Below are 22,029 nucleotides of genomic sequence, written 5' to 3'. Positions count from 1 at the left end.
CATGGGAAGTGACTTACCGTGCTGCTCTAAATGCCCAAGGTGTTTGTGATGCTGGAGCAAACTTTTCAGGTCTGTAGGCTCAGAGACCGAATGCACACAATCCTCCAACACGGAGCATTCGCCTCCAAGCCAAGAAACAGTCTGTGAGGAATGCATGAAAACACAAAGAACACCACATGCAATATAATCAAATATTTCAACTTCATAAATAGGATACCGAGATATCAAATTTGTAGATTAAACACCTGTAAGACATGTCAAAGAGTATAGAAGCAAAGAGGTGACACTCTGCTGCTTTTTTGACAATAGCCGCTAGATGGCGACAGACATGAATGTATAAAGAGACGTCTGTAAACCAGAAGATCATTTTCTTTGAGGTAATCAGTATTAGTATAGCAGTAGCTATAGAATCAGTATGGTAGTTTAAGTTATTCTTTGATTGTTAACTTTTTATCAAAATGACACCTCTCACCTGCTCGAGGTCAGGAACTGGCAACAGCTGAGCCAGCCGACAGAGGAACTCTGAAAACAGCATCTGCAAATCGCTGTCGTACTGAGGTCCATACTCAGCAGGGAAGACCTCCTTAGAAAGACAAAAAGAGACAATTTTACTGCAACGCCTCTACAAAACCAAAGTCAGGTTTCGCTGCTATTTTTGCAGCTACTTAAAAATACCAATATTGTCTTTTTTTTTATATTCTGCATGAGTTTTTTTCCATTTCAAACGTGTTTCCAAGCAATTTGTACCACCGGCCAGATTCCACAACTCAACTGTGCAACTGACAGAACTAAGCTTGGTATAAATTCTAATCTAATAACAGTAAGTAACATTTACAGCTGAAATTTGGCTCCACAGAAGTGTAAGTGATATCGCCTCACCGAGAAAAAGTCTCGCCTCTCCTCGGGATCTTTGAGCAGAGTCTGGATCAACTCGAGAAAGTTACCCACTACTTCCTCCTCTTGGGATTCTTTCATCTGCAATAAAGGCATAACAATGACACAAGTTCACTACTGGATAGCTTCCTAAGTGGTGTGTGAACCGATATCAACTAATCTCGACTCTAGACACTTACATCTACCAGGGTGGGGTGGCGCGGTTTAATCCGGTCCAAATGAGACAAGATGAAGTCAGGTTCCACAAGCTGTTCACTTCGGCACAACTCCAGAATATACTGATGAGGAGAAAAACATAAACATTGCACCAAAATACTTCACAATACAGTTCACACATCATAAACTGTGTGGAACTATCTATAATTGCATACATCTTAAAAAGAAATATGATATTAGCAATGAAAGTCCTCCAGTGGTACCCACCCTGGCTCTTAATCCCAGGTTAAGTTGCGTCCTGTGCTTGTACATAAGCAGCTCTGGGACCGCGTCCATCACCAAAGAGACAAACTCTGCCACTTTCCAGTAGTTCGCGACGTCTTGTTTCTTCACAACCTGCCACATGGAAGCTGCCATCAGCTGGAAAGGCGGGACCAGGAGGCGCAGCGACGCCAGAGGAACATGTGAGGGCTCACCTGAAGAATATAAAAAGCACTTAGACTGAAAGTGAATGCAGCTGAGCTATCTGTCCCATTTATCCTCATTCAACTAATCAAATTGGACTGTATGGTGGTGAGGAGTCAGACTGGGGCTGTTATTTACACTGATTCAGAAGTAATTCTGGGATTAATTTGGTGAAATAATTGGTTTTAAATGTTTTTAATTACACAATCAAGCGATGTATAATGAGTCACAACAGTGAGACCTGACAGTAACCGACATTACTGTATTTCAGAGGCTGTAGCAGTTTCAGTTTTAGCGCTAGAGTGAAGTTACAGATATCATATGAAACTAGAAAACCTGAGGAATCCACTGGTACCATGTCATGCTAGCTTGTTGGGAGGAAAAACTGTCAAGGCCATTTTCAAAGGGGTCCCTTGACCTCTGACCTCAAGATATGTGAATGTAAATGGGTTCTATGGTACCCACGAGTCTCCCCTTTACAGACATGCCCACTTTATGATAACCACATGCAGTTTTTTGAATGCAGTATGAATGTGTTATTTTCGCTGATACTAAAATGGTGTATTTGAATATTTCTGCATACTGGGGTCCACAAACAGTCTTGGAATTACATAAATTGACTGTAAAGCTGAGACTCTTGTGGATCCAATGAGCTCAACTGTATTCATGTCTGATGATGTTAGTCCCCATAGTAGCCATTTCATTGTAGTGAGACCATTTTTTAAACATTTGACCTCACTGTATAAAATGACCTGTGGGACCTCTAGGATAATCACAGCCTCATGCAACTTTACAGCCACAAACTAGAGACCTAGAGCATTCAGAGGATGGATGGATCAAACTAGAGACCTAGATCATTCAGAGGATGGATGGCTTTCCTAGCTACATTAACAATAAGGGGGTTTCTGAGCAGTTTATACAACAGAAGTGCTCGCCATCCAATCACCAAAAAATGCAATTCTTACAGAAATCTCCAAAATATCAAAAGTTTTTGATCCCAAATCACAGCATGTCTTTTTCTATGGTGTTCCTCAAGGTCTTATTGTCTTAATTTGGTATTTTGGAGGGATCATTGATCTTTTTTTTATTTTTATCAATTCTCGAGTGGTAAAAAATTGTTAAATTTAGCACCAAATCTGTGCAACTTAAAAATTTGTAATTTGTGATTTTGGGCTATACAAATAAAATTGACTTGACTCCTACACACTTTTACAAGTTATTTTAATTAAATCATGTTTATTTCTGATTTATGACTAGAACAACTTGTGTTGAGCTGCATCTCAAATTAATCTTCATGTTCTCAGCTTTCAGATGATGTACACCACTTCTATGTGACATCTACTGCTGACCTGCTATCTCCCTCTAAAGACCCCCTGGACCCCCTAAAAAAGACTAAAACAGGTTTTTCGCTAACTGTTGCAGGAACAACGATGTGTCTTGAATGCAACGTTGAACACTGAGTGCGCGTTCAAAAACAACAACGTTGCACAAACACAGCTAGCTAGCTCTACTTTTGCACAGTTTTTACACACTGAACACTAATTCTTACAAGATATTATGAATGCAAAATGATTATTGATGCATAATAAAACACATTACTATCAGAAAGATCAGTCAACATGCTAGTTTACTAAGCTAACCTGGCTAAGAGTAGCTAAAAGCACTGCTAAAAGTCAACGTTAGCTGAACTATCACCAACTACAACTTTACACAAGAGTTTATACTTTTAATATCTCTCTGATTACAAACAAAACAAACCTTTGGAGACACTTGAGTCCATCTTTTCGCACTGGTGTTGAAAACCTGAGTAGCTGGCTGTTAGCTGTTGTTATCCAGCCACAGTTAACTAGTATTAGTAGTAACTGTGTGATAAAGATGAGACTGAAGGTAGATATAACACTGAACCTACTAACTTCTCTACTAAATAAAAGAGGCACTCTTATTAAAAGTATAATGCTAAATGTTGAAAACAAGCAGTTTCATGTTGGTGGAGTTGATTTGTTGTCAGAGATCTCTTCTTCTTCTTCTCCATGTTTTTATTTTGCAGTAGGTCACGTGTCTTTGTTGTTGTTACTGCCACCTGCTGGAGAGTCTCCTCAAATGTATGAAACAAAAATATGACAACATACATTTTAATTCATTTTCTATTTCTAAAAACAAAAAATAAAATCACTAGAAGACAGAAACGAAATAACGCCCCGTTTTTTTTTTTTCATATTCTGCGACCTGAGGCACAGCACCGTCCTCGTATGCGCTCTTACTTTGTAAATGGCAACTTCCGATCGCAGAATATGAAAAAAGGGGCGTTTTTTCATGATCTGTCTTCTAGTGATTTTATTTTTTGTTTTTAGAAATAGAAAATGAAAATAAACCCGTTTTTTAAATTTAGTTCATCACTTTTTGACCCAGATAAAGAAAAAACGTCTTTATTTCAATAATACTTTTTGTATTTTAAAGGTCCCATATTTTGTTCATTTTCAGATTCATACTTGTATTTTGTGTTTCTACTAGACATGTTTACATGCTGTAATGTTAAAAAAAAACTTTATTTTCCTCATACTGTCTTCCTGAATATGCCTGTATTTACCCTCTGTCTTGAAACGCTCCGTTTTAGCGCATTTTGACGGAATTGCAACAGAATTGCGTTGCTAGGTGACAGCTTGGGTCCATGTTTACTTCCTGTCAGCTGATGACATTCACATACACTGCAACAAGGAAATAAACTGGGACACATTTAGAAAGTTTACGTTTAGAATCATGTCAAGAGTCTAAATATTGTATATTTGTGACATCACAAATGTGCAGAAATCCTGACGTCTTGTTTCAAATGCAGAGTTTCTGAATACAGGCTGTGTGTATTTCCCTGTTGATTCAGTGTTTTTGATACTTTTACAGTATTTATATAGGACTTAAGCCTGCTTTATAATAAAAAAACATGTAAATCTCACGTTTTTATAATATGGGACCTTTAAAACGAAAATCAAATAACCACAAACTTTTTGTTTTTTAATATCAATTTGTAAAAGGAAAATCGAATGACCAAAAGATACACTGACCCCGTCACCTTCATTAATCCTCTGGGACCCACAATAGACCCTTTTTTTTAGGGGGTTACAGGGGGTCTTTAGGGGGAGATAGCAGGTCAACAGTAGATGTCACATAGAAGTGGTGTACATCATCTAAAAGCTGGGAACATGAAGATTAATTTGAGATGCAGCGCAGCACAAGTTGTTCTAGTCATATATCAGAAATAAACATGAATTAATTAAAATAACTTGTAAAAGTGTGTAAGAGTCAAGTCAATTTTATTTGTATAGCCCAAAATTACAAATCACAAATTTGCCTCAGGGGGCTTTACAATCTGTACAAGATACGACACCCTCTGTCCTTTACAGAGCTTAGAACATTATGATAGAAGTATATGATGTCCATTCCCGTGATCTATTATGTCTTATAAGTTACACAGATTTGGTGCTAAATTTAAAAAACATTTTAGCACTCGAGAATTGATAAAAAAAAAAAAGATCAATAAACCCTCCAAAATACCACATTATGACACCAAGACCCAGAGGAACACCATAGAAAAAGCCATGCAGTGACATTTATCAGTTTACAATGTCCAACTCCAACCAGTTCTGTTTCTTTTGTGCTCACTCAACAATCCCTGATTAAAAATTGATTAGAAAAATTGTAGTCAGTCTAGTCGGTGCATGGGTTGCCGAACGAAAAAAACAGGACTTGATAGAAACACAGAGATAACAAGTAAACTCAGCATGTGCTTTAATCCCCACTCCCCCTCCCAAACAAACACACATCTATACACCCTTTTGAGGGCACATGTAGGACAAGAGAACGTTAACCATATTCTTAATAATAGGAGGTGCTGGGTGAAGGTCGTGCGGCAGGTGGTGGGCCAGGGTCATCTCCCAGGCATCGATCAGATGAACATTCAGTCCTTTGAACACGGCTCTGAGCACCTTGTTACACTGCCACGAGTGCCAGTCGCTGTTGGTTAGCGAGATAGAAAGCGACAGAGCTTCGGGGTTCCCGGTTCGGATGACGACCAGCGTGCCTGGAGCCCTGTCCAGCAGCCGCACCACCGACCTGCGGATGCTCTGCAGCCTCCGGATGTAGATCTCCATCGGGAAAGTGCCGAAGTGAGCCCAGATGCCAAAAAATACGACAGTGTTGGTGCCTCCAATTAAGCCATCTATTTCATTGGCAATGTACCGAAGCTGGCTGGTTGAGACGACGACAATACGGATAGGAGGGCCGTGGAAGCGGGACATCAACAAGACATTGTTTGCATAGTCCAAGGAGATGTAAGGTCCGGCTTTCTTCGGGCTGTGCAGGTCAAACTCCTTCAGATCTAAAAGTATTACAGAGGACAGAGGAACAGAATGAGCTTCAGTGGGAACAAAATCAAACTCTTCCCAGAAATCCCTGTGGATCAGCTACCTGGTAGAGCTGCGTTGAGGAATTCAAACAGCTGCCTGACGGTGGAGTCTCCATACATGTGGACCACCTTTCCTTTCAGACACTGAATCATGGCAGCAGTGTTGAATTGGAACTGTTGAACTGTGGTGCCACCTAGTGCTCGCCACACATCCTGGTAGTAAAAACCAGAAGGACCAGATGTCACACTGCTGCTCTGCACCTTTGGTTGAGCTGAGAGGAAGTTGAAGGATAAGGGTGGGTTATCACATGAAAAGACAAAACCAAGATATAAAGTGACTGTATGAACATCTTATGGCCTATCCTTAGTCCTGAGGGACTAGATACACGGCTAACAGCTGGTGCCACGTTCATGAACTTTTAGCCTAGTGCTCCATGCTACCAGCGCTCTTCTCAAACTGGGCTGAATACATGTCTCTGCAGGAGAATGCCAGAAGAAAGTAGTATGTTTTTTCCATGTTTTTTTCAGCCTGTTTTACTTTCATTGTCTGTAGCACATTCAGTTTTGAATTATTATCGTAGGCAGTAAGAAGAATCATGCTTTACCTTCCTTTTGTGGCAACACAGTGACACTGGCAGGTCCTGAAGACCGCATGTAGACTTTCAAGTTAACACCGCTGAAGAAAAGCACACACAATAAAATATCTCTTACAACATAAATATAAGAAAGGAGGACAAACATTTGGAATCATTCAATGAAGTTAAAACTACAAAGATCGAACACTAAAATGGAAAACAATTGCTTGAAAGTTCATTCAACATTACACAAATCTTGACCTCTAAAAATCAATTTTTGTGAGTTAAAGCTGCACTAATTCATATTTTCACACATCAGACCGGTAATACGTCATCCAGACCACGCCCCCTTTTGGGGGAAAACAATCCTGTGTCCCTCATAGACGGTAAAACAAACCGGTAATAGTAATGTGTAATGTCCTAAAAAAGACATAATAGAGGAGATTTATGGCTTCAAAAGTTAGCTACTGTTATGTTCCGTTTGTTGTGTCTATTTATGTCTATGTTAAGCGTCCTTGGGTTTCTTTAAAGGCGCTATATAAATTATTAATTAATTTACAATAAAAAATAAACGAATCACAGCAAATACTATCCAATGTCCTTAATGAAAGTCAACTGGTATGATTCAGACTGATTAGTTTGATCTGTATTATCTTTAAACATCTTTTTTTCAATCTTAATTGCCTGCATCTACAAACTTCTGAAACTTCCCACCCAGGAGAAACATAGACCGGATGGAAGTATTTATTTGAGGTCACACAAAATGCCAGTCCTGTCTCTCTGCTCCCTCACCTTCGAAAGAGCTTCTCCTCCTCGGCCTTGATGTTTTGTTTGTATGATCCCATGGCGTGGTCGACCCTGGCATCACAGCTCAGGCTCTTTGGCTTGTAGCAGAACCAAGGCTCGCCTGTACGGACGTCAGTGTAGTTGCACAGAGGCTGGGTTGGACGTAGGCAGACGTTACAGATGGAAGATTCAGAGACTGAGCCTGAGCGGAAGAGGCTCTTGAAGTAAATCCTGTCGGGCTGTTCGCTGTTCAGCCTGTTCAGCACTGGGATAGCCTCAACGGGGTGAATCAGCGTCACCTGATTGGATAGAGAACCAGAGTTTTCACACAGCCTTTCCAAAACCAAAAACAAAAGAGGTAAAGTGCAACAAATGAATGTATTAAAGTGGCAGTAGGCAGAATATTTTTGGCATCATTGGGCAAAGATTCCATAATAACCTTTCAGCAAATTGTAATTCAATTGTATTCCGAGAGAAAACTAGACTTCTGCACCTCCTCATGGCTCTGTTTTCAGGCTTTAGAAATTCTAGCCCGTGATGGGAGACTTTGGCCAATCACAGGTCATTTCACATTTCACAAACTGGTAAAGTTAGGCATTGACCTCGAATGGGTAAAGTTAGGCATTGACCTCGAATGGGTATAGTTCGGCATTGACCTCGAATGGGTAAAGTTCGGCATTGACCTCGAATGGGTAAAGTTCGGCATTGACCTCGAATGGGTAAAGTTAGGCATTGACCTCGAATGGGTAAAGTTAGACATTGATGTTGAATAGTTAAGATTAGGATTGGTCATTGGCAACAAATCTCGCAAGAGTTTCTGCAAGTTTTTGCAGCTCTCAGATCAGATTTCTCAGTTTGCGGGCTCCTTTCTAGACATGACCGTTATCATTACAAACGGCATGTGCCGTGCGAGAAGTGAAAGTTAACAGGCGTAGCAACAGTATCTAAGGGGGACGGGGCTTCGCGAACAATCAAAGGATTAAAAATACCTACAGTACAATCACATTTAACATGATAGTTTTTAGCATTACCTCAACCTGCGCGTCTCCATCCCAGAGTAAAGAGAACACAGCAGAGTAACTCCCATTGAGATGATCCACTACTTGCCCAACCACACCTGCACCAAGCTTCCGGTTGTGCAGCTTGGCGAGTAAGAAGTCCCCCCCAGACTTCCTGGGACGGCCCTTGAAGTCAGACATCTGTATCATAACCTCCAGCTGATCCCCTACGTGCCACTGTCCTCCTCCCCTCGCTGGGAGAATGGTGAAGTTGCTGTGAGCTGGATCGCTGGTGTGCTCCAAAGAGACAAGTGGAGTTTCAGGCCAAGCAATGGAGTCTCGTAGGAAGCGTTCCTCCAGAGCCTCCTCACGGGACAGTGGCTGGAAGGTGCAGAAGTGGCGATGCTTGTCAGGGTCAGTGAAAACTCTTGGGACGATGATGGTGGAGTTCACTTTATGCGGAAACTGGAGAGAGAGAAGGTGACAAACATGCATCAGACAAACGCACTGAAAGCAAATTAACCAAATAAAGCAAAAGGGGCCAAGAAGGAAGCTATTTCCCATCCCAAAGCTCAAATTAACTTTGGGGGGGTTGATAAGAACTGTTGATCTGTTAGCTGCAGGAATTTCTACCTTTCTCAACTTCCCCTGTGGCCCTTACTCAATTGCACAAAATCAAATTCAAATGATCAAGGTTTTCAAAGTGTTGTTCACTGCTCTCTAGCTAGAGGAGCTGCTGCTGTCACCAGGTCAAGGTGCAGCAATGAGAGGGTAAATACCATTGAACTGCATTCATTTGCAATGAAATAACATTACTGTTGCTGAGCCACATTGCATTTGAAAATATCCTGAAACCTGACTAATATTAAACATTTCCAACAGGGTCCACCCTTCAAGCAGACCCTCTAAAACCAAGTTCTCACCTCCAGAACATCCATGTTACGTAGCACATAGATCGAGACAAAGACAGCCAGAGAGAGGAAGATGACTCCGTACTCCTTTCTTATACAAGCTCTGGCCTTCATGATAGTCTTGATCTATGGCTGCAGCAGGCTGTGACCACTCCCTCTGGTACTGGATTAAAGAAGAGAATTATTAAAAAATAAAAACAAAAAACATAGGGGTTACTGCTAAAAACTTGAAATTCCCTCTGTCACGCACCCTTTGCCACGTCATGTAAAGAAGTAAATTCAAATACATTTGGATTGTGCTGTCTTTGACAACCTGACACCACACGCTGCAAAGTTACCCTAACAACAAGTTGCACAAATATCTGTTTTCATTTTCATTACAGAAGCAGAGAAGGGATTTCCAGCACAACTTCACCTACTTCCAAGGTGCATGGAGATGGGAGTCTGAAGAGGTAAAACTCCAGCAACTCCAGTAGTATGCAGATCACCTGTATTGTTAGACCAACATGTTTCAGCTTATTGCCTTCATCAGGGTCATCATACAACACACAAACAAATTTGAAAATATAAAACCCTAACCCTCACAGGTACTGCATTTAGCAAAAAAAAACCAAAACAATTGATTCCTGTAATGGCAATTTTCATATCTGCAGTTAACACTGTACCTTTAAATAATCTCAGGGCCTCACATGTTCAACTTTGTCACCATAAGACAGTGACCCGACGGTTTTATCTCTTTTGGAGTACACAGTGAGTTTGAAAATAAATGGTACAGAGAGGGCCTTGATAGGGACAAACTCAAGCTTGACTGGCTGTTTGAGTGACTCTGCCTGACACACTTTTTCAGTCTCTATTTCAGATACCACACTCTGATCCCAATGTCTCATTGATCAAATCGAAGGATGAAAGGTGGCAAGATTTGGGACCTTAGACTAAAAGGTGTAATGATGCTACAGGTTGGGAGAAAACAGCGGACCCCAAAGTTGATTTTCACAAGGTCTCTGATTCTCTGCTGTGGTAGACGCAGTCAGATCGATTGAACTCCTCTCAGACACAGAATGGAAACTGACAAATTTTGCCCTCACACCTGTCGTTGACTTGGAAAAAGGGATTTTTCAGCATCCCAGTCGACCCAGACAGCCAGTTTTGGTTCACATTTTCTTTTGAGAAAAAAATGTACAAATTTACGCGTCTTCGTCGAGGATTTTCTGAGTCCCCAACGAATCCCCAACCATCTTTAATGCAGCATTAAAGGAAAACCTGGAGAAAACACATTGCAATCTTTTTTTATCTTTTTTATCTTTTTTATTTTTCATTTTTATTTTCATTCCTATGCCTTTGTTATTTTTTCATTATCTTATATGTGTTACAGAGTACACTTGTTAAATTGATTATGCATTATTCCTTGTACTAAAGCTATGATTGCCTCTTTGATCAAATCTACTGTTGGACAATATGTACATACACCACAGCTGGAGAAAGGCATTCCTGACCTTTTTCCACCTCCAGTGTGGACGCCACCATTTTATGATGATATTGTCTGAGATAGTTTAATTCCTTCTTTCTCATATACTTAAATCAAAATCACATAGTATCTTCACACTTTGATTTTGTGTATTACAATGGTGCTAGTAGTAATCAGATATGTTAATTATTAAAGTGAGCATTGAATGCTCAAAGGGGGAATGTAATGGCAATTTTCATATCTGCAGTTAACACTGTACCTTTAAATAATCTCAGGTCCTCACATGTTGAACGTTGTCACCATAAGACAGTGACCAGATGGTTTTGCCTTCTGTAACTGTAAACAACAGATTGCTGAAATACTTGTGATGTCTAGTGATGCTCTTTTGTCTGCTGTGTGCTGATGCATTGATACACTTTTTATCCTTCTCTTCTTTGCACTTATCTATGTGTTATGCTTTAGTATGTATAAACACTGACTACTCTTGTGTTCGGGTCTCACTTGCCACAGTCCACTCAGGTGGCTGAGCTCGTGAGTCCATCTGCAGATGCTTTTCTTATTAATATATGCTTTTTTATTAAATTTATTTGAAAGACAAGTTGTTACCTTGGTTTGTCTTGTTTTAACAGAAACTGCCACCACATTCCTTAGGTTTTCTAGTTTGATACCAGTATCTTCACTCTAGCTTTAAAACTGAGCCCACTCATACTCATACTCATAAAACACTGCTATATAACAAAAATAATACAAGTCACTACAACAATCTGTCAACACCATTACCACCCAGCTTACCTCTATCACCGCCAAAATGAAAATTATGAAGGAAACAATTCTGGACTTACAAAGACGCAGTATGAAGGACAGTCTAGTTTTCTACTTTTACTTTTCTTGATGGACAATTGTACCCGTGATCTCTCTCTCTCTCTCTCTCTCTCTCTCTCTTACACCACATTTAGAAACTGCAGTTTGAAGCTCAACCCTCCTATTGTTTAGTAGAAGAGGTCACATCCTGTTGATTTGTTTTACTATATTTGATCTCTCTCTCTCTCTCTCTCTCTCTCTCTCTCTCTTACACCACATTTAGAAACTGCAGTTTGAAGCTCAACCCTCCTATGGTTTAGTAGAAGAGGTCACATCCTGTTGATTTGTTTTACTACATTTAATCTCTCTCTCTCTCTCTCTCAATTTCAATTCAATTCAAATGGCTTTATTGGCATGACGTAACACTGCACATGTTGCCAAAGCATATTCAAATGATGATTTTTTTTTTACAATAATTACATTCATTAACATCGATTAAATAAAATAAAATACAAAATAATTTCAATCAATTAATTCGAACAATGATATAAAAAAGGAATGATACAAATTTACAAACAAACAAACAACAACAAGGTACAGACAGCTGTCCCCGTCCCTGTCCCCCAGTTCATGTCCCTGTCCCTCAGTTGATGGCAGGCAGCAACATAGACTGCTACCAGCTCACAGATCCTAGTGTCCTCCCCAGTAGGACAGATAACTTCTCTTCACCTGAGAGCTGTAGAAAATGTTTAGTTCTGAAATAATTTTTTTGAAAATGTATATCCCTGATTTCTTGATATTTCTCACATCTGGTGAGGAAGTGTAGCTCTGTTTCAAGCTCACCCAGGCTGCAGTGAGAGCACAGCCGTTGCTCAACAGGGAGCCAGGTCTTCCTGTGTCGCCCCTGTTCTATGGCGAGGCTGTGCTCACTCAGTCTGTACTTTGTCAAGGTTTTTCTTAAATGTAGATCAGTAACCATGCTCAAATAGTCTGCTATGGTGTACTGTCGATTTAGAGCCAGATAGCACTGCATTCTCTCTCTCTCTCTCTCTCTCTCTCTCAAAATTTGAACATTACAAACAAAAACATCAGGTTAAACAACAAGGCGGTCAGCTCAAACGAACGAAATATGGACTCAATGATCAATATCCACGTGAAATCATGATGCGTCGCAAAGAACTATTTCCAATCCGTAAACAAATGATGAAAGAAGGCATGTTCTTTCCCCCCGAAACCAGACTTCATTTACTTTTCTATCATTTTAAGCATCTTCCGGGTTTTCCTGTTGAATAAAAGGACGCAGCCAAGTGACTCTCACCTGTTACCTGTCGGCGGGTAACACTTCAGTTCAGCATGCAGTGGTGATCCAGCGAGCAGCTTGTTGTTCCAAATAAAATCTGAATCAAATGGGATTGAACGAACCCTACTGACTATTCTGATTCTAACTGATCACAGAGACACACCTGAGCAGGAATGTATTGTGTCTCTGTTTGTTCTTAATGAAGCAGAGGGCTGAGAGGCAAAAATGTGACACACCCACCCAGGTAACCACACCTGTGTACCTGAATAGAATAGTTAAAATATAAAAATAGATGTAATGTAATCAGAGGTAATTGCACTTGTAAAACAGGTAGGGTAGATGTAATAAATAAATAAATGTAACAAAGGTAGTTGCACTTGAGGTGTATATATATATTGCATAAACGATATTGCACGGACAAATGTATTTTACATTCAGTGTACTAATATTGAACAGATTTATTGTTGTTTAGTGTCCGTATCGCCCAGGGAAAGAAACTGTTTGCGAGTCTGGAGGTGCGGGCTTTCATTGACCTGTAGCGCCTGCCAGAGGGCAGCAGGTCAAACAGGTGATGAGCTGGGTGGGAGGAGTCCCTGAGAATAGTTGTGGACCTACTGAGGCAGCGGGAGCTGGAGATCTCTTCCAGGGAGGGCAGAGGGCAGCCAGTAATCCTATGGGTTACTCCAGCAGCTTCTGTTCAAGTTTGTTTTTTCTGAGAATTCTCAGGATGTGAAGTCACTGCTGGGCCTTCTTTTTCACAGCCGTTGTGTTTGTGGACCAGGAGAGGTCCTCGGAGATGTGCACTCCCAGGAATTTAAAAGATGACACCCTCTCCACATAGTTCCCATTGATGTGGAGAGGGGCGTGGGCCACGCTGTTCCTCCCTAAAATTAGAAGTTTAACATAAAAATGCTGTTGCATTGTACTTATTATTTTGTTATTTTCATTGTTTTAAAGACACCAGAATTCAGGAAACAAAGTCTATGAAACTCAAATTCTTGATGTCCCTCTCTCTCCTTCCAGATCCCCCGCTTTGGTTTTGAAATCCTCCCTATTTTTCAGGTCTCAAGGTTGGCAAGTATGCAAAATAACCATATTTGAAGGCATTTCCTCAAACAGAGCGTTCAACAAAACAGGGTACACACAGCACGAATGGCCGGTGATGGGGCCGGTCAGGGCCAAAATGCCAGGGAAGATTTTTTGTCCCAGTCCAGCCCTGACGACGGGCAAAAAAAAAGAAGGAGACGACCAAATCTAGGTGATGGTCCTTTAGCAGGTCCCAGAGGAGGTTCCAGGGTTCTTTAAAGAGTGCCTGAATGAGAGGTTAGCTTCACTCACTGTGAGGTCGGGCGCAGAGACCTGCAGAGGCAGCAGGTAAAATATCTCCCCAAAATATCTCCCCCTTTCACTGTTTCTAGGCAACAACAACAGTTGCAACTGTTCTCATTGGTTGGGCTTTGAAAGGTCAGCGGCAACTGAAGTCAAAGTTAAAATAATTTGAACTTGGTGGTGATTTGGAGCGGTGCACCACGTCAAGGGTAGTGCTTGACCATGATTACTATCTTTGCTGTATAGCCTGGCTGAGGTTAAACACTGTTGATGTTTGCTATCATCGCGTGACAAACTACCAAACAGAAGGATGCAGTCAAGTGACTCTCAAAACCTGTTATTTATTTGTTTCCAACTTCTGACAAAGATTCAATGAGTCAGCACCTGAACACTAAAACTAGGGCAAGATATAGGCTCCACAGCTGCCTCTCCTCAGAAATAATTACTATAATTATGTAAACTGGAAAATAAAAAGTTCGGAAACTTGTGTTTGATGGATTATTTCTCTGTTGTTACAATGCTAATTGGCATTGTATTTTACATCATTGGAAAGCCTGTTTATTTACCTTCGCAATGATGTCCAACTTGTAAGGATCATGCATTTGTGGGATGAGCAGCACAGCTGATTATGTGGGTAACGCCCAAGAAAAATTTGCCAAAATGCTCCGTCAATGGTAAACAGTGTATTCTCCTGTTGGTGTTGACTCTTGTTTTGAGTTGTTTGATGGATTGGATGATTGAACTCTCTATCAGTAACAAGGAACAAACAAGACATATTGGCAGTTTTACACTTTATTCATTTAATACAATATGTCAGGAGCCTCAGTAGCGGTGGAAGATCCATACGCAGCCACAACAGCCTGGCACCTCCTCCTCATGCTGGTGACGTGTTCAATACTTATTTTACCCGCTGTATATACACCTCAAGTGCAACTACCTTTGTTTACATTTATTTATTTATTACATCTACCCTACCTGTTTTACAAGTGCAATTACCTCTGATTACATTACATCTATTTTTATATTTTATACTTCTAGTGTAACACTTCTGTTTATATTTATTTAGTACATCTACTTTACCTGTTTTATTTGCTTTATAACTGTTTGTGTTTTACCTGTTATATGTTTTATCTTCCTCGTTTAGTCCTGTCAAGTATTTGTTTTAAAGCACTGAACAGAAGTGGCAACTGTTCAACTATTTTATTCAGGTACACAGGTGTGGTTACCTGGGTGGGTGTATCACATTTTGCCTCTCAGCCCTCTGCTTCATTAAGAACAAACCGAGACACAGTACATCCCTGCTCAGGTGTGTCTCTGTGATCAGTTAGAATCAGAATAGTCAGTAGGGTTCGTTCAGTCCCATTTGATTCAGATTTTATTTGGAACAACAAGCTGCTCGCTGGATCACCACTGCATGCTGAACTGAAGTGTTACCCGCCGACAGGTAACAGGTGAGAGTCACTTGACTGCATCCTTTTATTCAACAGGAAAACCCGGAAGATGCTTAAAATGATAGAAAAGTTAATGAAGTCTGGTTTCAGAGAGAAAGAACACAGGATAGGATGCAGGAATTCTTTGGTTTTTGGATGTGTGCATGTTTGTGTAGCTAATGGAGCGGTGTACGAGAGAGAGAGGGAGATGGGGGGGTGTCTAGAAGAGACAGGGGGTCATGTCCTTATCACGGTACAACTCTCCATCTATGTAGAATTTGTCCACTGAGATTATTGCTTTTTTGCCTTCTTTCATCATTTGTTTACGGATTGGAAATAGTCTCTGTGATGTAGCATGATTTCACGTGGATATTGATCATTGAGTCTATAGTCCTTTCCTTTGAGCTGCCTGCCTTGTTGTTTAACCTGATGTGGGTGATGATGCGGTCATGTGGATTCAGGCCAATCACATTCCCAAACTGACAGAGAGGTGAGGGGAGTGCCCAATAAAGGACATGGTGACATCATATTTGGTCCTCATGCACAAGAGAAGTGCATTAAGAGGCAGCACTCAGACTTGTGCAGTAGAGGTCTTAACCCAGTGGGCCTATTTAGTGTGGCATACTTTGAAAACACACAAAAAAACTATAAAAGCTAAGAATATGATTAAAAAATAAATATTTAGATCATATTTAGGTTAGGGCTGTCAATCGATAAAAATATTTAATTGCGATTAATCACATTTTTCAACTGTTTAAAATGTACCTTAAAGGGCGATTTTTAGTCAAGCATTTAATACTCTTATCAACATGGGAGTGGGTAAATATGCTGTTTTATGCAAATGTATGTATATATTTATTATTTGAAATCAATTAACAACACAAAACAATGACACATATTGTCCAGAAACCCTCACAGGTACTGCATTTAGCATAAAAAAACACACCAGTTTGTTCCTTAGGTTATCTGGTTTGATACCAGTATCTTCACTCCTCCATCTTCAGACTCCCATCTCCATGCACCTTGGAAGAAGGTGAAGTTGTGCTGGAAATCCTTTCTCTGCTTCTGTAATGAAAATGAAAACAGATATTTGTGCAACTTGTTATTAGGGTAACTTTGCAGCATGTGGTGTCAGGATGTCAAAAACAGCACAATCCAAATGTATTTGAATTTACTTATTTACATGACGTGGCAAAGGGTGCGGATAGATTGAATCATGGTCAACTGCAAGAGAGGAAGCTGCTTTCTTTGGTTGATGGTTGATTAATCAAAGGAATTTCAAGTTTTTAGCAGTAACCCCTATGTTTTTTGTTTTTTATTTTTTAATAATTCTCTTCTTTAATCCAGTACCAGAGGAAGTGGTCACAGCCTGCTGCAGCCATAGATCAAGACTATCATGAAGGCCAGAGCTTGTATAAGAATGGAGTACGGAGTCATCTTCCTCTTTCTGGCTCTCTTTGTCTCGATCTATGTGCTACGTAACATGGATGTTCTGGAGGTGAGAACTTGGTTTTAGAGGGTCTGCTTGAAGGGTGGACCCTGTTGGAAATGTTTAATATTAGTCAAGTTTCAGGATATTTTCAAATGCAACATGGCTCAGCAACAGTAATGTTCTTTCATTTCAAATAAATGCAGTTAAATTGTATTTACCCTCTCAATGCTGCACCTTGACCTGGTGACAGCAGCAGCTCCTCTAGCTAGGCTCGCATTATTCTATGCCTTAGACCAAAACCATTAATGTTGTTCTCATTTGTTCTCGCTGAAGACCTAAACAAATGAGTTACAAATGTACAGTTTTTAAAAAGATTCCCCAAAATGTCCACAGGGGCGTTTTTATCGCAAGGGATCGCCTCGCTTCCCAGCAATGGACGCTTGACAGGCTGCCACTAGACACTAGGCACCTGATTGGACGAATGGTTTCCCTCGAGGGCTGTTGCTCCGAGCTTTCAAACCGGAACCAACATGGCAGCTCATTTGGAAACTTTCTTCTCTTATATCATGAAAATAGTTTTCCGAAATGTGTTTCTAAAAACATTTTATGCGAGAAATAAGCCATGCAGTTGCTAAATCTGTCTTTATTTTGGATGGACAACACTTAGTTTTAAAGTCTCTTGGGAGTTTCCAGAGGCGGCGAATTGCACCGGATGCCCCAGGTTTGCATAAAGTAGCCTAGACCTCAACTATAAACAAATGAGGACCGGCCAACGTGATGCCTTGTCTCTTGAATCGTGCCGCCACGCTACTAGAATGCATTGCACGGCTGCTTACATAGACAATGAATGGAAAGCATGGAAAGGACGGAGGCTGTGGACACGTACCATAAGAGGTTCAATGGCTTTTATTTGGATTCTCTTATCAATGCAATTTTTGAAAACAAAGTGTCCCTTTTGTACCTGAAGTGTGGTTCAATCCAATTGGTATGCATCAAATGCATTTTTCAGCCATTAAAATCTTCCTCTGTCATGTCAAACCATCAGGTGTGAAACAGCCTCCATAGTGCTTCTGCGCCAATGATGTAAAATATCCCAAAATATGAATTTCAGTGGACACTTTGAAAACCTTGACCATTTGACTTTGATTTTGTGCAAATGTGTTTTTTCCATGGATCAAAGTTAACAACAGAGTAAGGGCCACAGGGGAAGTTGAGAAAGGTAGAAATTCCTGCAGCTAACAGATCAACAGTTCTTATCAACACCCCAAAGTCAATTTGAGCTTTGGGATGGGAAAAATCTTCCTTCTCAGTCCCTTTTGCTTTATTTGGTTAATTTGCTTTCAGTGCATTTGTCTGATGCATGTTTGTCACCATCTCTCTGCCAGTGTCAGCATAAAGTGAAATCCCCCATCATCGTCCCAAGAGTTTCCACTGACCCTGACATGAATCGCAGCTTCTGCAATTTCCAACCACTGTCCCGTGAGGAGGCTCTAGAGGAACGCTTCCTACTAGACTCCATTGCTTGGCCTGAAACTCCACCTTTAACAGCTCCTGCTTCCCTGGAGCAGACCAGCGATCCAGCTCACAGCACCTTCACCATTCTCCCAGCGAGGGGAGGAGGACAGTGGCACGTAGGGGATCAGCTGGAGGTTATCATACAGATGTCTGACTTCCAGGGCCGTCCCAAGAAGTTTGGGGGGGACTTCTTACTCACCAAGCTGCACAACCGGAAGCTTGATGCAGGTGTGGCTGGACAAGTGGTGGATCATCTCAATGGGAGTTACTCTGCTGTATTCTCTTTACTCTGGGAAGGAGATGCGCTGGTTGAGGTGATCATGTTAACTGCAGGTGTCTTAAATCTTCTGATTATTCACTAAGTCCCGTCCCCCTTAGTTACTGGTGCTACGCCTGTTAACTTTCACTTCTCACGCGGCACTGTTGCAGTTTGTAATGATAACGGTGGCAGATTTACCACTCAAAACTGTCAGTCATTTGAGAAACAATGAGACTTTTACATTTCAAACAAAAAGCAGGTTCTCATTTCTTGCCACCGATTGTAGGTTTTGTTGGCTGCAAACTGTCCCTAGCAACTCTAACTAACTCTCCAGCGATTGACATCTGAGATCAATCTGGTCTACGAAGAAGTGAATCTTTATAAATGTGTCAAAGTGTGGATCTTCAAGTAGTACTCATTTTATTTGTCTGTATTGACATGACTGAACATGACTGGACTGTGAAAACTGTGGTTCTCTATCCAATCAGGTGACGCTGGTTCATCCTTGTGAGGCCATCACAGTGCTGAACAGGCTGAACAGCGAACAGCCTGACAGGATGTACTTCAACAGCCTCTTCCGCTCAGGCTCACTCTCTGAAACTACCGTCTGTAACGTCTGCCTACGTCCAACCCAGCAGCCGCTGTGCAACTACGCTGACGTCCGTACAGGCGAGCCTTGGTTCTGCTACAAGCCAAAGAAGCTGAGCTGTGATGCCAGGGTTGACCACGTCAGGGGAGGATACAGACTCAACCTTAAGGCCCAGGAGGAGAAGCTCTTTCGAGGGTGAGGGGGCATTTTGTTTGACTTTTAATTAATACATGCAGCGAGTGTTACCTATGTATCTCCTTTGTGGGACGTTTACTGTTGCCGTGGATTAGTTTACATTATAGTTAATGGAACGTCCAGTGCGTTTCATACCGGTGCTAAAGGGTGCCGGGTGTGGCGGTACCGAACACCAACGGCCGTCACAAAACCTTGGAAATGAGAATAGGCTGGCTAGACTCTTCTAGTTTTAACCTGATTTCAGATTTTTCAGATTTTCTTGTATTTAAGTTGTTAGTGTTGTAATATGTGTGAGAGATATTTTATTATGTGTGCTTTTTCTTCAGTGGTGTCAACATGAAAGTCTCCATTCGGGCTACAGGACCTGCCAGTGTCACCGTGTTGCAAAAAACGGAAGGTAAAGCATAATTTTTACTACTGCCTATAAAAATAATCGCCTTCTGAATGTGCTTCAGAAAATTAAGGTAAAACATTCAGGAAAAACTCATTTGTAAACAACGTAGCATTGACCTGTCTAGAAATGTATTCAGCCCAATTTGAGAAGAGCGCTAGGACCCTAGTAACGAATTGACTTGAGGCTGAGTGCCACAGATTAGGATCAGGTTAGGGAAGGCCCTTGGATTTGGTCCTTTAGTGGAATTTGTCGACAATAACAAACCTTAAATAACTCCACCTTCATCCTTTAACTTCCTCTCAGGTCAACCAAAGGTGCAGAGCAGCATTGTGACATCTGGACCTTCTGGTTATTACTACCAGGATGTGTGGCGAGCACTAAATGGCACCACAGTTCACCAATTCAACACCCCCTATGCCATCAGTCAGTGTCTGAAAGGAAAGGAGGTCCACCTGTATGGAGACTCGACTATCAGGCAGTGGTATGAATTCCTCATCCCAGCTCTACCAGGTAGCTGATCCACAGGGATTTCAAGCAACCGTTTGATTTTGTGCCCACTGCAGCTCATTCTGTTACCTCTGTAACACTTCTAGATCTGAAGGAGTTTGACCTGCACAGCCTGAAGAATGTTGGACCTTTCATGGCCTTGGACTATGCAAACAACATCTTGTTGACATTCCGCTGCCATGGTCTTCCTCTCTTTTTTACCAGGGTCTCAACCAGCGAGCTTCGTTACATTGCCAATGAACTAGATGGCTTAATCGGAGGCACCAACACTGTTGTAGTTTTTGGCATCTGGGCTCACTTCTGCACTTACCCCATGGAGATCTACATCCGGAGGCTGCAGAGCATCCGCAGGGCGGTGGTGCGGCTGCTGGACAGGGCTCCAGGAACGCTGGTCGTCATCCGGATCGGGAACCCCAAAGATTCATCGTCTTTTCAGACCAACAGCGACTGGTTTTCGCTGCAGGGTAACACGGTGCTCAGAGCCGTGTTCAAAGGACTGAATGTTCATCTGATCGATGCCTGGGAGATGGTTCTGGCCCACCACCTGCCGCACAACCTCCACCCACAACGCCCCATTATTAAGAATATGATTGACGTTCTCTTGTCCAACATATGTCCTCAAAAGGGCGGTTAGAATGTGTTTTATTTGTGTTTGTTTTTATGTGTGGGGATTAAAGCACACGCTGAGTTTACATGTCTCTATACTGGCAGTTTATGCAATTGAAATGAATAAATATTAAATTAATCGCTTAACAACCACAGTGCTATACATTTGATTTAAACGTTGCACGGGAATTTGTGACATCACCTTTTTCTAATTAGGCCCTGGCCACTTCAAACCAGCAAAAATAAAACATGTATTCAGATATCCTCATGTTAAAAAAACACAAAACACTGTTCCAAGTTTGGCAAGAAACTGATGTTTCCAGGTCCTTTAAGATACGGAGCTAATGCCTCGTATGTATAACATTTAATTAACACACTTTATGACAAACAATGCGTAATCTTTTATTTCGAAATTTGAGAAACAAAATACCAACAATCATTCTATTTATTCTATATAAAGTAGCTTTAAGAAACTAATCATTTTGCTCATATTTGATTATTAATATTTTGACCTTTTAAGTCCACTATCTGTAAATAATTGATGTCAGTGTGTTCCTGTGTTTCAGACCCAGACAGGTCATTGTGTGACTGGACATCTGAGCCGTCATACTTCATCAGCAAATTCATCGACTACTTTAGCAAAACCTTCTCACTCCTAACTCGTCAAATACGAGGCTTGGTCAGTGGCCCTACGCCTCAAACTTATTACAATTACAAATTGTATTACTCCGTTCAACCTTGACAAGGCAGCGCAGACCAAATCCACTCCGTCCGTTCTTACCTTTCACAATAAAAGCCGTAGACATATAACATTCGCAGGAGAGTATTTCACCTTTTTGTGTTGTTTATTCCTCATGCCCCTGATGTGTTAAGGCCTACGTCAGCTGCTCTGACTGTCTGATAATGATGTGGGTGGGTTTACATTGAAGTTAGTTGACAGCATCTGTATCTGACGCCGAGGGCCGCTGTGATCAAGCTGCGGTATTTGACAAATTGGGAGTGAGAACGGGTTGCAACGTAGGGGTG

General features: G+C 41.2%; 3 protein-coding genes across 5 annotated transcripts in view; 1 reads left to right on the top strand and 2 right to left on the bottom strand.

Annotated features, from left to right (window-relative positions):
- LOC141762077 (uncharacterized) overlaps positions 1 to 3,592 on the bottom strand; it is a 296,685-nt gene extending 293,093 nt beyond the window's left edge. For all 3 annotated transcript variants that reach the window (XR_012592720.1, XR_012592719.1, XM_074625919.1), the window contains exons 1-6: positions 3,274 to 3,592; positions 1,318 to 1,526; positions 1,074 to 1,172; positions 880 to 975; positions 473 to 583; positions 18 to 141 (exon numbers count right to left, since the gene is read on the bottom strand). Coding sequence is in view for 1 of the 3 variants with exons in the window: in XM_074625919.1 (XP_074482020.1) it covers positions 18 to 141; positions 473 to 583; positions 880 to 975; positions 1,074 to 1,172; positions 1,318 to 1,526; positions 3,274 to 3,295 (661 nt within the window). In the remaining 2 variants the exon portion in view is untranslated. The remainder of the gene's footprint in view (positions 1 to 17; positions 142 to 472; positions 584 to 879; positions 976 to 1,073; positions 1,173 to 1,317; positions 1,527 to 3,273) is intronic.
- Positions 3,593 to 4,803: 1,211 nt separating this feature from the next.
- Positions 4,804 to 9,902, bottom strand: LOC141762123 (NXPE family member 3-like). Its single transcript, XM_074626041.1, has 6 exons — positions 9,194 to 9,902; positions 8,304 to 8,735; positions 7,279 to 7,571; positions 6,517 to 6,587; positions 5,974 to 6,183; positions 4,804 to 5,884 (listed from the first exon to the last, which is right to left on the bottom strand). Exons 1-6 carry the CDS (start codon positions 9,293 to 9,295, stop codon positions 5,331 to 5,333), a joined length of 1,662 nt encoding a protein of 553 aa, XP_074482142.1. The 5' UTR covers positions 9,296 to 9,902; the 3' UTR covers positions 4,804 to 5,330.
- An 8,446-nt stretch (positions 9,903 to 18,348) lies between these two features.
- Positions 18,349 to 21,234, top strand: LOC141761858 (NXPE family member 3-like). Its single transcript, XM_074625497.1, has 5 exons — positions 18,349 to 18,767; positions 19,201 to 19,496; positions 19,823 to 19,893; positions 20,194 to 20,400; positions 20,484 to 21,234. The coding sequence occupies exons 1-5, from the start codon at positions 18,381 to 18,383 to the stop codon at positions 21,029 to 21,031; spliced, it is 1,509 nt and encodes a 502-aa protein (XP_074481598.1). The 5' UTR covers positions 18,349 to 18,380; the 3' UTR covers positions 21,032 to 21,234.
- The last annotated feature ends 795 nt before the right edge of the window (positions 21,235 to 22,029 follow it).

The sequence above is a fragment of the Sebastes fasciatus genome, chromosome 23, assembly GCF_043250625.1.
Source record: "Sebastes fasciatus isolate fSebFas1 chromosome 23, fSebFas1.pri, whole genome shotgun sequence".
Taxonomy (NCBI): domain Eukaryota; kingdom Metazoa; phylum Chordata; class Actinopteri; order Perciformes; family Sebastidae; genus Sebastes; species Sebastes fasciatus.
The sequence above is the reverse complement of the archived record's forward strand: the minus strand, read 5'-3'. Positions and strand labels throughout refer to the sequence as shown.

Coding starts and splice junctions, on each gene's coding strand:
- LOC141762123 (XM_074626041.1), bottom strand. CDS start 9,295: ATGAAGGCCAGAGCTTGTATAAGAAAGGAGTACGGAGTCATCTTCCTC. Junction 8,736..9,193: donor GTAACATGGATGTTCTGGAG/GTGAGAACTTGG, acceptor CTCTCTCTCCAG/TTTCCGCATAAAGTGAACTC. Junction 6,184..6,516: donor TGTGTTGCCACAAAAGGAAG/GTAAAGCATGAT, acceptor ACTTCCTCTCAG/CTCAACCAAAGGTGCAGAGC.
- LOC141761858 (XM_074625497.1), top strand. CDS start 18,381: ATGAATCGCAGCTTCTGCAATTTCCAACCACTGTCCCGTGAGGAGGCT. Junction 19,894..20,193: donor CGTGTTGCAAAAAACGGAAG/GTAAAGCATAAT, acceptor ACTTCCTCTCAG/GTCAACCAAAGGTGCAGAGC. Junction 20,401..20,483: donor CCTCATCCCAGCTCTACCAG/GTAGCTGATCCA, acceptor TAACACTTCTAG/ATCTGAAGGAGTTTGACCTG.